Consider the following 14,458-nt stretch of genomic DNA (forward strand, 5'->3'; position numbering starts at 1 on the left):
TTGTTTTGTTTTGTTTTTTACTAGGGATGAATGTGAATGTGAACAGATTTGTAAAACCAAATAAAAATTATTCAAGAAAAAAATTTGCTTCTTGTCAACATCAAGGATTGAACAGGAATTTGAAAATATAATCCGTGATGGTAAATCTGAAGATATTTTCAGAAAATTTTATCCCAATTTGTAATTGAAAACACAAAGGAAATGTTGTTCTTGCTGTTGCTGCGGCATATCACAGCTTCAGTGCAGAATTTAACCCATGCTGAGTCGTGCGATATAAACGAATCGGAACAATTTTTCTTGATACATGATGTTTATTGGTGTCCTGCACTTTCACAGTGTAGCAGGTTGAAGATGTAATAAAAAAAGCTTCAAAAACTTATTAAATCTTCATCAAAGTAACTCTGAACAACCCGTGCTTCAGAGCTCAATTAATTCACATGTTCCTATCCTTTGTAAGAAAAAGAAAAAAAAAACTTTCCTATTGAGCTTTACAGAGTCTGCTTACAACAGCGCTGCTCGTTTAAAGTCTTTAGATACATTCCCCAATGTAAACAATAATTTTTCAGTCTGTGTCACAATCAAAACGAATAAGGCCTTCTTAACTATTTTATGCCACCTCCTCTCTTACTTCATTGCAAAACACAATCTTATTTCATACTATAAATATTGGTCCATGCAAAACACACTGGGGGGGGGGGATGGTGGAACTTATGCACTGCGGTGATGGGCACCCCCCCCCCACGTTTTGCTGTCCCAAATGGCTGCATCAGAGGATGGAGCAAGCTTGCTATCTGCTTCGCCAGAGGAAAGGACTAGAACCGACGGGTGGAAATTGCGGGAAAGCGGATTTTGGCTGATCGTTAGGAGAAATTTCCTAACAGCAAGAGTTGCTCAGGGGTGGAACTATGGCCTCAGGAGGTGGGTGGCCTCTCCTTCGCTGGAAGTATCCAAGCAAAAGGTGGACAGGCATCTCTCAGGGATGCTGTGGTCACACCCTCCATTGCAGATCCAACTCTTATGACCAGCACATGATCTGAAGTCAGGCACCCTCTGCCACACTGCAAAGGCTCCTGGGGCACACATGTCATGACCTGCACATTACTTTGTTGATAGTCCTAAAAACACTGCAGCCCCAAGAGAAGACTTGGGTTGCTTGTGCAGTCCAGCTGGTCTTCTTAGCAGTTATTTGTGTTTACTTCCCCATCTCTCCTCTGCAGTTTAGTGGTACGCTTCAAAGGATCCCTTTATATTTTTGTCTACTTGACCTTAAAATATGAATATACAATATCCATAAGCAACAGGCAAGTAAAGCTTAGAATGCTTTACTATTTCTTATGAATTGCTAATTTGTTTATTTTTTTACACGTGTATAAGGTAGCTGCATTCATGCTGATCAATATACAGATTAGGGTTCACTCTAGCAATTGAATAACGGAGATGTGGCCATATTGGTTCGTTATTTTTCAGTAAGGAATTGTGAACATATATGTGAGAAAAGCTTCCACCTTGAAAACAGATTACCTGAAGCTGCAATCCCTGCTGAGATATTCAAGTTAAAATTGCTTGATTTCAAAGAGAGAGAGAAAATATCTTGGTACAATCTAGCAAATGCTTATTCCACTGAAACCAGTTAAGACTCAAGTCGATTACAAGTAAACCCCATTCCAGTTTTTCTATGGAAGTCAAGTCTTAACCAACTTTTGCTTGATTGTATCCTTGAACTTTTAATATTTTGCTATGCCAGGAAAAATTGCAAGTTAATGACTATTCCAACATTCACATTATTTAAACAAGTTCTTTACTATGGGAGCCAGAAAACCTAGAAAGTACTGCTGAGTGAAACATCTGTTTCATTTCATATGACAAACTTACGCAAGTCCCATTAAAATGACTACCACGGAACAGCCACACTGAGTGGCGTGTTCACTCTGTTTTGTTGAGCTTGGGTTAAGCTTTCCATACAAATTCTTTGCTGCTGCCATCTATGGGAATGCCATCAGTTTTCCGACTATAGATATTCTAACTACGCAGCTAGACAGCACAAAGTATAAATAATGAAACTGTGAAGCACATATATGTAATATTACAATAAGCTTTTTTGTGACTATTTAATAGAAAAGTCCTGTTCATATATATTGCATAAGCATCCAAGTCAATACTTCATTTTAGACTTGTACTGCTTCATAGGTTGTACAACAAAAAGAGCAGTAATGATGTGTTGCTGCTGTTGCTGTTTTTTTTTTAAAGTGATACTTTATGAATTACTGAAATAAGTACGGCAGCCAGCCAAGAACTTAGCTTTCCTGAGGTTTGTAAGGATTTGAAACTTAAAAATCACAGTGACTAGGCTAGACGGCAACCATTTGTTAACTCTTACATATACAGTGCGTACAGAACTTAGGTTCACAGCCAGTCCTTGGTTACACATGTATGTTCGTACAAGGTTTACTCTAAATGACTCGCCACTGCATAATACTGGTATCTTTTCCACCTGTGGAAATGAGATGAGTATCTTCATATAGAAAATCGACGTTGGTTACATGACTACTGTGTCCACCATACACATGACTTGGAGCCTGGAAGACATTGTGAAAAGAGAGGGTCATTAGCAATGGAAGTGTAAACACTGACAACACAAGAAGTTACGGTAACCAATAGCTGTATGCCAGGTGACAAAGAAGTAATGTCACATTGCTTCAATCAATCAAACCACAATATGGGGGGAAAAGAAAAAGAAAAAGAAAGCTATTTGTCCTGTGTTTGTTAACTGCACTTCCCAACAAAGACACTTTGGACAACACTCATTTTGTGTGGTCTAACTGGGGGGTGGTACAGGCAGCAATCCGTGCTGTTTTTGACAAGGTGCTCACAGATTTTATCCAGCTGTTTGCAGCAGGCACATGCAGTGTGCAAGCGGAGTGCACTAGAGCATGATTTTGAAGAGCAACTGAAGCGATAATGTCTTACTGGGCATGTACTGTATTTTTCCGTCTATAAGACAAGGTTTTTTACCCAATTTTTTAGGTCTAAAAAGTGGGTCATCTTATCCACGAAATATAGCAAGTGGCTATCCCAGAAGCCAGATCCCTCTTGCTGTTCTGGCTTCTGGGATTCAGAATATTTTTTTTCTTGTTTTCCTCCTCCAAAAACTAGGTACGTCTTATGGTTTGGTGTGTCTTATAGAGCGAAAAATACGGTAAATGCGGAACTTGGTCTAGCAATGACCTATGGGGCATTCTCAGTCTGCTTGCCTCCTCCCACTCTGCCCGCCCTACAGGCAGAGGCTGCGTGGGGGAGGCTGCGTGTGTGGTCTGTTTTTTGTGTGGCATCTTTGCGCAGCTCCATTTGTGTGCGGATGGTGCAACGTTACACAGGAGGAGCGCAAGGTGCGATGTTTCGCTGATGGGGGGATATTACTTCAATCGCCGCGCTCCTCCTGTGTAACATCACGCCGCACGCGCACAAATGGAGCCATGTGAAGATACCACACGGCAAAAACGGACTGCCGACAGCCTCCCTCCCAGCTGTAGGGCAGGCAGAGTGGGAGGAGGCAAGCAGAATACTGTAGGGAGGCTTTGCAGGAAAGGCGAGAAGTGCTAAAAGTAATTGAAGAAAAAGCTTCACCACTCTTCCCCCCCCCCCACAAAAAATTTCAACTCTGCCCCCTCCCCAAAGCTCAGCGGGAACAGCTGATAGGTGGCCTGTTAGATGCATGGAGCTGTTAGCCTCTGGGCAATCCTCCCCCCGCCCGCCAAATTTCAACAAGTCAGAGCAATTTCCCCCATTTTCCTAATTTGCGGTGCCCAAAAATAGGAGGCATCCTATATATGGCGGCATCCAATACACGAAAAAATACAGTATATCAGAGGCAATTTGTCAATAATTTCATGTTAACTTGCATGAAAGTTTTAATTATGATAATTATATGTTTTATTATAGATTAACTTTCCCCTCAAATCTCCAATAAAATGGTTAGCAGCAATAACTTCAAGAAAAACAAATTACAACAATTAATCCTTTTAATTGATGGCTATTTACAAAATAATCCTTTTTACAACTGCAAGGATAACGTGGCTGGTACCTTACCCTAAACTGTGAACATGGATAAGAGAAGAGGTGTACTTTGCCAAAGTCATCACCGGTCGATAACAGTTTCCTCCCCTGCGAGCGGCAGACAGCATTGATATCTGTGCCATCTGAACCTTCTGGCCACACACCTGAAACAAGAGTGAGAACTTCTTTACTGAAATGTTTGGGATGAGCCAGGCAGAGGGCCTTCTCGGCAGTGGCACCCTCCCTGTGGAATGCCCTCCCATCAGATGTCAGGGAGATAAAGAATTACACAACTTTTAGAAAACATCTGAAGGCAGCTCTGTATCGGGAAGTTTTTAATTTCTGACATTTAATTATTTTTTAATATTTTGCTGGAAGTCGCCCAGAGTGGCTGGGGGAACCCAGTCAGAGGGGCATGGTACAAACAATAACATTATTATTATTATTATTATTATTTACTTACCAAAAACATGGAATCCTAAAGTACAGGTGTAAGTAACCCATTCTATATCTCTAGTGGTCTCAACACTTACTACTTGTTTACAAGCTGATGGAACCCCTATAAAATAAGGGGAGGAGAACAAGAGAGAGAAAGAGGGGGGGGGTGACATCAATTATTAACTTGTACAGTAAAGAAACTTAAGAGACAAAAATGAATGTCTGCTCTGCAGTGGTTTGTGATTCATATTAGGAATCCATTAGCAGCCAAGCATGAACCCTGTACCAAGGGCAGAATACTATTTGTTACTCACAGTATAGGATTTCATAGTCCCCTGAATTAGACACAAGGTACTGAGAATTAACAGACCAGTCCAAGTGAGTAATGAAGCTGGAATGACCCTGTGGAGAGAGATGCATTATATTAATTCCAGCGACATAACATCCCCTAATAGAATTACACTGGAGCACATATAAAAAGCTGCATGGAAAGGCACACTGAAGCTTTGTTTACATTCAAAGCAGTGGGTGACCTGTGTTTGGTAGCAACCCAGGTCACCATATTGGAACCATAGGCTCCAGTCCAATGTTCCAGGTGCTCTTTGGGCTGGGAGAAAATAGTGGCACATGCCTCCCAAAGTTCAGTTCACATGGAATATAACCAGAGGGAAGGATGTAGTGGCTCAAATGCTGTCTGGGCTACAGATCAAAGCACAAAAAGGTAATAGGCATCAGTATTTAGATACGGCTCCCTCGGCCAATAAAGTGAGATGAGCGCCGCAACCCCAGAGTTGGCCACGACTGGACCTAATGGTCAGGGGTCTCTTTACCTTTTACAACCCTAACAACCTATCCTTCCACTGGTGGAATTGTCAGGGGAACTGGGAGCTTCTAGACCCTCTATCAATGTCAAAGAAAGGTTTTATTTGCCTGTTATATAGATCCACCTTGTAGACATCTTGACTGTAAACTAAGTACCGTATTTTTTGCTCTATAAGACTCACTTTTTCCCTCCTAAAAAGTAAGGGGAAATGTGTGTGTGTCTTATGGAGCGAATGCAGGCTGCACAGCTATCCCAGAAGCCAGAACAGCAAGAGGGATGGCTACTTTCACTGCGCAGCGATCCCTCTTGCTGTTCTGGCTTCTGAGATTCAGAATATTTTTTTCCTTGTTTTCCTCCTCCAAAAACTAGGTGCGCCTTGTGGTCTGGTGCATCTTATAGAGCAAAAAATACGGTATATTGAATAAGAAAGCCTCCGTGGGTAAGCGTCAAAGGTTCAACCTCTCAGTTGCTAGTGATTTTACTGGAACGGAATTGAGACCAGTTCACGTCTCTCAGAGAGATAGCTGCTTGCAGCTAAAACAACGAAGGGTGCTTCCAGACAGGAGTTTTATGTTGCAAGCAGGTCATCCAGAACTGATTTTTCTATCTGTCTGAATGGCATGTGAGCTGCACACACTCCTTTTTTTAGCCTTAGGCTTTTGTAGGTATTTTTCTGTTTCCTATCCAGACCAATGTGTGGTCCTTGATAGAATTTTTCCATGCTGTATTCCTCAACTCTCCCACCTCAATCCTTTTGGGTGGAGGGCAAAATCCATTTCCAGATGGTGTATTTTTGTTGTTGTTTTGTTTTGTTTTTTTAAATTTAAAAAGATGTCTTCAATATTACCAAACTTCTCACGCAATACTCTTCCACAAGAATATATTGTGCAAGTTTTGGAAATAATTATGCTTGCATAAATATTTGGCATTGGAGAATGAGCAGAGTGTCTAAAGAATATTGTTAAAGTTATTTTATAAATGTTTTGAAAGGGTTGTTACCATTTCCGAACCTTTAGGGATATTAAATTAAATCACGAAGAGAATGTTAAACATCTTTTTTTAAAAAAAGGAAAGGCTGGAGATGATTTTTAAACAATTATGTGATCACTTACTGAGCATTTGCCAATTCTACTGTATTTCCTCCCATTGTCATTAACACTGTATATATAAATGCAATTGTCATGAGAACCTATTGCCAAGAAGTTGCCATCTGCAAAACAAAGAGAATACATATTTTATCATAAGGCTGAAATCACACTGATTAGGAAGAAGCAACGCCCCTTGGACTAGAATTTCAGTAATAAGATTAAATGCAAAACTACTTCATTTGTTTATTTATTCAAAACAGGGATGGAGAACCTGTGGACCTAGAGATGTTGCTGTATTTAATGCTACTGCTCTGAACTTCCAGCTGCAGAATTGCAAGCTGGAATCCAAGAACCTCTGAAGGACCACGTTTCCTATCCCCGACTGAAAACATCCGCACCCTACATTTCCTCACAAAAGTCTAATAACAAAAGATTAATAATCTAAAACATCAGCTACCAAAATATTTAAAATACAATATGCAGCATTAGAAAATCAATAATACAGTATTAGTGGAATCAGAAGTTATTATTAATAAGTTTGGACTACAGTTCCTATTGCCTCATACTGGCTGTGTTGGATGGGAGTTGTGGCCTCTGGATATTTTGGGTTACCAGATTGGGTGAGGTTGGTTAAAACCAGTATTGTAAGACACCTATCTACAAGCGGAAAGCCTTCTTAAAATAAGGTTTCCACTAGCTCCTAGAAGATCTTTAAAGAGGAGTGGCATATCACTCTTGGGAGGCAATTTCAGAGCCTAGGCCCAGCCACAGAAATGTCCTCTTTCTGGTCCCAACCAAGTGCATTTTAAGGAACACTTGAAATTTTTGTATTTACATGAATTTTATAGGATATTTGGGGGGGGGGAATACATGGACCAGGATAGTGGCAAGGCTGCCCTTTCACGTATGTACCTCTTCACATGGGCTTAAAAGAAAGAATTTGAGAAAGCCCTGTTTCAGGTGCCACAGCCTGGCCTTTATACCAGTATCTATAAAAAGCAGGACTCTTTCAGTGGCGGAATCTGTGTTGTGGGATTCTCTATATAAGCTGTTTCAGGAAGCCTTTCAAATAGTGGGCTGAGGTAACTAATGTATTAATTAATTAATTAATTAATTAATTAATTAATTGAAGTGTTTCAATACCGCCTATCATAGAAAATTCCAAGGTGGATCACAATTTTTTTTAAAAAACCCATTAAATACATTATTAATGTGTTCTATGCCGCCATTTTATGATTATTATTTTTTGCTAATATTAGCCATGAAATTTATTTAATTGGGGTTTTGATCTGTTTTACACATGGGAGTTTTAATTCATATTTTGTGTTAAGGACCCTGTCAGGGCGATTAGGCAGAATATAAATTTATACTTTTGGTGACAATAACATACAATATAGCACAAGATGGAATACTTTTCCCTGAAGCCTTAAACAAATTTCTCTTTCTGTACATTGACACTGTGACACGCTACACGATTCACATGCTTTTCAAATGTATTCTTAAACACAGTGCATGAGCTGCATCCTGGCACCACACTAAAATTAAGCGAGCTGACTGAAAAGGTCAACTCATGGCACCTTTGCCATATTAAAAACTGTTCCTGTAAATTGGCAAATTAAGGGAACCACAGGTCACTTGAGCTGGCCCAAAGTAGGCTTCAATTTTTCTATTCAAGAAAGAGAAGATTTAAAAATGAATCCATCATTAAGCTATGCACCTTTTTATCTCCAGTGATTAAATACGCTGACAGCAAAAGCATAAAATATAAGACTGTGATATTTAGGGATTGGCAAACACTTTTTTATGCAGTATTCAGTGCCCCCCCTTTTTTTGTTCAAACAGCTGAACAAAGAATGCCAAACCTGGTGAGTAACGCATTGTGGAGAGCTGTTCATTTCCGTCTGTATGTACGGTGACCAAATCTTTTGTTTCGGTGTCAAACACAAACCACCTGTTGAAAACAGTGGAAGGAAAAGTCAACAAGCCGTATAAGATAGAACCGGCGAGGGGGGTGAAGTGGGGCAGTCAGGATCCCAGTACAAAGAAACACAGCAACAACCTTATTGGATAAGACAAAGGGTCCATCTCTGATTATGATCTAATTCAGAGAGTTTCCAACAAAAGAGAGGCATCTAAGCATGTTCAGCTGAACAGCAGAAGCCCCTTTCAGTACTTTCCCCTCAATGCGGGCGGGTGTGGAGGACTCCCTGGTGCTGAATGGGGTAACTGTGCCCCTGAAGGACCAGGTGTGCAGCCTGGGAGTCATTTTGGACTCACAGCTGTCCATGGAGGCACAGGTCAATTCTGTGTCCATGGCAGCTGTTTACCAGCTCCACCTGGTACGCAGGCTGAGACCCTACCTGCCTGCGGACTGCCTCGCCAGAGTTGTGCATGCTCTGGTTATCTCCCGCTTGGACTACTGCAATGCGCTCTACGTGGGGCTACCTTTGAAGGTGACCCGGAAACTACAACTAATCCGGAATGTGGCAGCTAGACTGGTGACTGGGAGCGGCCGCCGAGACCACATAACACTGGTCTTGAAAGACCTACATTGGCTCCCAGTATGTTTCCGAGCACAATTCAAAGTGTTGGTGCTGACCTTTAAAGCCCTAAATGGCCTCGGTCCAGTATATCTGAAGGAGCGTCTCCACCCCCATCATTTTGCCCGAACACTGAGGTCCAGCTCCAAGGGCCTTCTGGCGGTTCCCTCACTGCGAGAAGCCAAGTTACAGGGAACCAGGCAGAAGGCCTTCTCGGTAGTGGCGCCCGCCCTGTGGAACGCCCTCCCATCAGATGTCAAAGAGAACAACAACTACCAGACTTTTAGAAGACATCTGAAGGCAGCCCTGTTTAGGGAAGCTTTTAATGTTTGATGTATTACTGTATTTTAATATTTTGTTGGAAGCCACCCAGAGTGGCTGGGGAAGCCCAGCCAGATGGGCGGGGTATAAATAATAAATTATTATTATTATTATTATTATTATTATTATTATTATTATGCAGGAAGGCTAGAGTGGGCAGCGATAGGGATGATGGGATAAGCAAGCACCATACCTGTCCTGAATCCATTGTGGATACATTTTATTGAACGAATTCAAATTCCAAGTATTATGAGAAGCGAGGAAAACTTGTCTTTCTGCAAACCATGTGCTTCTTTTATAAACCTTGATCATGCCACCCCTTAGCCCACTGTCCTCACCAAACCATTCTCCATGTCCAAACAGTAACTTTGTGTGGGGACCAGAAACCGAACAACGAAAGGCAAGATGGCTTTGTTTGTGATAAATATAAAGCAGAAGATAAACGAGATGTGTTTTTATCATTATAGCATTGAAATATATTATCAAATGTTAATAAACTGTAGCTCATTACTGCTTTGAGACAGTCAGGATTAACAACATCTGACACATGGGAAATATTTTGCTGGTGTGGAATATTTGCCTTTTACAAATGCAAACCACTTTGCACCTTTTACTAAGACCCTATGGGGTGGAAAAGTCTCCAGTGCTTCATATAATGAACGTATGTCTATTTCCAAATGCAATATTGGGGAAGCTTGGCAGTTTTAGCCTTGCTTGCTAAAAACATGTAGCATATGCATGCTATACTAGATTACTCTCCAAAGCATCGCAAACGTCTTATGCCAAGTACCCTCTTCAAATTATGGTAATTTGTATGGGAAAAATTCCCAGAAAACCCACATCACTGGTTTTATGTGGTCCTTTGGAAAGAAAGACGCCAGGGAGATTGGGCAGACAGGAAGTGGACTTTGACGATGGGAACTCAGTTTCTGAGTCATTCTGTTCTATCCTTTGCATATTTCTCCAGGAAATAAAAGACTTCAAGTAGTGGATGGACATTAGGAAGAGGAGAACTTTTTCAATGAAAAATTATGAAGGCTGTCCCCATGAGGGCAGTGGTGTGCAGTCAGTGGATTAGGGGGATTAAGCTAGTCCCCTAAATGTTCCCGGTAAATTAGAGTATTAAAATATTAAAGCCTGGCGCCTCCTTCCCAAAGCCCAGGAAGCTTTTGCCTGGTTTAGCAAGAGAGGCGTGGTGTTCACACATGCGACACTGTCCCATCTGACTCGCAAGCTGGCGCGTCTGGCTCTCACTGTTCCCCTTTGAAAAGTTTCACCGCACGACTGCATGAGGGGGTTATATGAATACGTATCCAGGGTTTACGAATGCCCACTATACCCAAAGCAAGTGCCCCTGCTCTTCTTATTCTTACCTTCCAGTTAGGGTTCCTACTGCAACCACGGACCCTGAAGGATGGAAACCAGAAGACTGTGCTGGATCCTACGAAGTTTCAAAGAAATTGCATATTTACAGCAACAGTTATAGCAATCTGTAACAATAATGCATATTGGAATGGTTAAGTTTCCAAGAGCTCGCTGTACTAGGCACTTCACCTGTGAGTCCTCTTTGAAAGGAATGGGGCTTGTGCAACAGCAGGCATGGTCTGTACCCTTGCTATATTCAGAAGCTGAGCCTCAGTGTTACCAAGTCAAATGCCAAAGGCTGTTTTGCCTCTGGGATGGGGAATCTGAACAAAAACCTAACCTACTTTTTGAAACCGAAATATGGTGGTGTAAAGAAATACTATTATTGTACAATGTATATTTTTAATACACACTCAGAAATGGATTATGTAATATATTTTAGATATATAAAGAAATACACAGATGTGGCATCCATGATATATATATAAACGCAGCTGGATGAGGAGACCTGTGCAGAGGCCAGAGAAAGAACTGAGAGTGGAAGAGAGTCCAATTTGGGAGCCCCTGGTAAATTCACAAAATTTCCAACCTGCTGTAGCCTGAAAGTGGGTGTGTGCAATGCAGCTGGTGGGACACAGCTGTGGGCAGCCTGACAGTGAGAGCCAGGAGACTGAGAGATGTTGAGTGGGGAAATGTGTCGGAAGAAGGAATTTAGCCGTATTTATTCATTACCAACTTGCATTTTTGTACTATTTTGCTGTTGCTGTTTTAGTTTTCTGTACACCACTCAGAGATATTTTTAGATATTAAGTGCTACAGAAATCGCCCAAATGAATAAAAACACATAAATAAATAAATAAATAAATAACAATAATAATGATGATGATGTCTTCTAAAAGTTGTGTAATTCTTTATCTCCTTGATATCTGAAGGGAGGGCGTTCCACAGGGAGGGCGCCACTACTGAGAAGGCTCTCTGCCTGTGTATATGAAATATACACAATATGTAATACATTGGGATGAAGAGCCCTTGGCTAATAGTTGGATGGCTTTAGTTTGTTTTAAATTGCACTGTTTTAGTTGTTGTTACCTGCCCTGGGTGAAGGTTATGGAGAAGGGCTGGCAGGAGATCTAATTGTTAGAAATAACAACAAAGTGTAGTGTATTTTAATGATTTCATTGCTTTGCTTTTGTTAATTTGCTTAAGAGACTTTTGCATAAAGCGACCAGAATATTATGGTCATTATTGGTGATAGTAATAGTAGTAGAACTGTTTTCAAAAATGAGAACATCTTTCAGGAAATCTGCCATTTAAGAAAAGAAATGCTTCCTTCTTTTAAAAAGTGACTGACTTGGGAAGCAGACTGCAGTGGAGGTGCCTGGGTTTCAGAAATATACTTAGGAGGGCTCTAAGACAAAGCCACCTCTGCAGGCCTTGGGAACCCCTAGTGGTACTTGGGAGAGAACATGGGAATCTACCTCAGTATCTCCTGAAGGTGCTAGTTTTCATGTTCAGGTGAAGTGATGCCTAACAAACAACAGGCTGACCGCCACACGAAATTGGCTTCTGCTGCTCAGAGCAAAAGGTAAGTACAGTGGTATCTCGGGGTTAAGTACTTAATTCGTTCCGGAGGTCTGTTCTTAACCTGAAACTGTTCTTAACCTGAAGCACCACTATAATGGTTATGGGGTTGCTTGTGCGTAAGTTGCCGCCACTCCTGGCTAGGTGGCCTGGTTAAACCTTTCCTGACTGGACAGCCCCTCACTTCGTGGCTGTTCAGTCGCTGGCAGAATCCGACAGTGGGTGTTTCTTCAACCTTTTCCAACATAAAAGTTCTTTGACGCCCAGTCTCCTCCTAGCCTCCCTGCGTGGAAGCCTTCTGCGCAGGGTGGGCGTGAGTAGCGGAGGACCTGTGCTCTCCCCGCTGGTGTCCAGTGAAGAGTCTCTGAGCCTGCTCTCCGCTTCCCCCATTGGCCTCCCTCCATCCCTGGTGTCGCGCTGATTTTCTTCCCCAACAGGAGACCTGCCTCTCTCCCTACTTGGCCCCTCTCCAGCATCGTCGTGGAGCCCCTCCTCCTCCTCTCGTTCTGATGGCAGTTCCCTGACAACCACTTTAGCTAATGGGGCCTCCCGCTGCCGCAGTTCCTCCGGAGCACGATTTCTGTTCTCATCCTGAAGCAAAGTTCTTAACCTGAAGCACTATTTCTGGGTTAGCGGAGTCTGTAACCTGAAGTGTATGTAATGTGAAGCGTATGTAACCTGAGGTACCACAGTATTTGCCTTCATCAGCACCATGCTCACAAAGCGAATGATACACATTTATTCTTATAGAATAAGAGGTGAACTCAACCTGAGAGGTACAAGTGATAATCAAGAGGAATGGGAAATAGGAGTTAATAAATATTAATCTCTTCCTGTTTGTTTTATGTCCATTCACTACAAGAGAAGTGCATTTTTCCACTTTGAAAATGTACGGCCACAATGTGTGACAGAGTAAGCCTGTTTAAACCCAGTGACTTCAACTGCCCTCTTGTCAGACTTACATGGCGGGGACTAGGAACACAGTCACCAGCTCTGCTCATGAGCATAGCCAAGGGGGGCCAGGGGGACCAGCTGCCCCCCCCAACATCAAGTAAAACAATAGAAATACTTAACTGACCAAGCATGTTGGTCCTGCCCCCCAACAAAGTCCTGCGTCCCCAAACAAGAATCCTTGCGATGTCCATGGCTCTGCCCCCCAACACTTTGAGAGTTGAGAGCTTTTATTCTGTTATATTGTTGTTCCATCAGTGTACTGACAGTGTTTATGGGCTGGGTTATCTCCAAAAGATGCCCACTTAATATTTACAGTATATATGATAAGCAGATGCACAGGAACCTCAAGGTTTACAGAAGTGCAAAATATGTTCAGGAGGAAAACAAACAAACTTCAGGGGCAGCCCCCACCCTCAAAACAGCCCAGTGAGGAATGAGCTTGTTCAGTGAGCATGAGATACAATACCATACCTAACGACCACCATTATTTCACAACAGAAATATTATTCCCACCTTTGTCCCAGTGCAAGACAGATCAGTTTTGGAGCAGACCTATTTATTATCATCCAGGCACCAAACCATAATTGATCAGATAATTTCTCATCTGTAAAAGCAGTTGATTCCTCACAGACTATGGAAGGTCACCCTCATCAGCATAAACTGAGATTTGCCAAACTGAAATTTACCATTAGCGGGCTGAAATGTAACTTCAGAAATGACCAAGGCTCAGCAGGTGTATCCAGCTTGGAGGAATGCCTGCACAGCGCTGCACTGGATGGGATTTCAAATGTTAAGAGTCTCTCAAGTTGAAGCATACCATTCTTGAAATAAAAACTCATCCGTGTCATCAGACTCACTGCCAGTAACGTGATATTTGCTTGAACTGCGCTTGGCTATTGCTCCAAGCGGTCAAGTAGACTAAGCAAGCAGACAGGGGCAGAAGCCATTATTGCTGGGGGAAACAAATGAGCCACCTCGTTCCAGTCTTTCCGACACCGAGCGACACTGCTGAGGGGGCAGCTCAGCTACAGATTCCCTTTGCTAAGCCAACTGTGAGAAGGGGCAGTAGATGCTTGTGATAGAAAATTATCAGCTACCATTCTCAAGATTCTTTGGGGGAAGTCAGGACTATTAACTTGGTATAAAACCAATATAATTCTGCATTCTGAAGAGTAAGTTCAAAAAGCAAGATGTAAGCTCTTAAATGGGAACGGACAAGCCTAAGCAATACCGCAACATTAATTCCATTTCCACTTCTCCCAAAGGACCTTAATATCAGAGTACCTTTTCTACAA

At 42.0% G+C, this 14,458-nt stretch overlaps 1 protein-coding gene across 5 annotated transcripts in view; it reads right to left on the minus strand.

Annotated features, from left to right (window-relative positions):
• Positions 1-291: 291 nt before the first annotated feature.
• EML1 (EMAP like 1) overlaps positions 292-14,458 on the minus strand; it is a 128,676-nt gene continuing 114,509 nt past the window's right edge. For all 5 annotated transcript variants that reach the window (XM_053375220.1, XM_053375211.1, XM_053375228.1 and 2 more), the window contains 7 exons: positions 10,637-10,704; positions 8,265-8,353; positions 6,427-6,524; positions 4,806-4,893; positions 4,517-4,612; positions 4,087-4,217; positions 292-2,576 (listed from right to left, as the gene is read on the minus strand). In XM_053375220.1, coding sequence (XP_053231195.1) covers positions 2,451-2,576; positions 4,087-4,217; positions 4,517-4,612; positions 4,806-4,893; positions 6,427-6,524; positions 8,265-8,353; positions 10,637-10,704 — 696 coding nt within the window. In that variant the 3' untranslated portion in view covers positions 292-2,450. The remainder of the gene's footprint in view (positions 2,577-4,086; positions 4,218-4,516; positions 4,613-4,805; positions 4,894-6,426; positions 6,525-8,264; positions 8,354-10,636; positions 10,705-14,458) is intronic.

This window comes from Podarcis raffonei, chromosome 1, assembly GCF_027172205.1.
Source record: "Podarcis raffonei isolate rPodRaf1 chromosome 1, rPodRaf1.pri, whole genome shotgun sequence".
NCBI classification, from domain to species: Eukaryota; Metazoa; Chordata; class Lepidosauria; order Squamata; family Lacertidae; genus Podarcis; species Podarcis raffonei.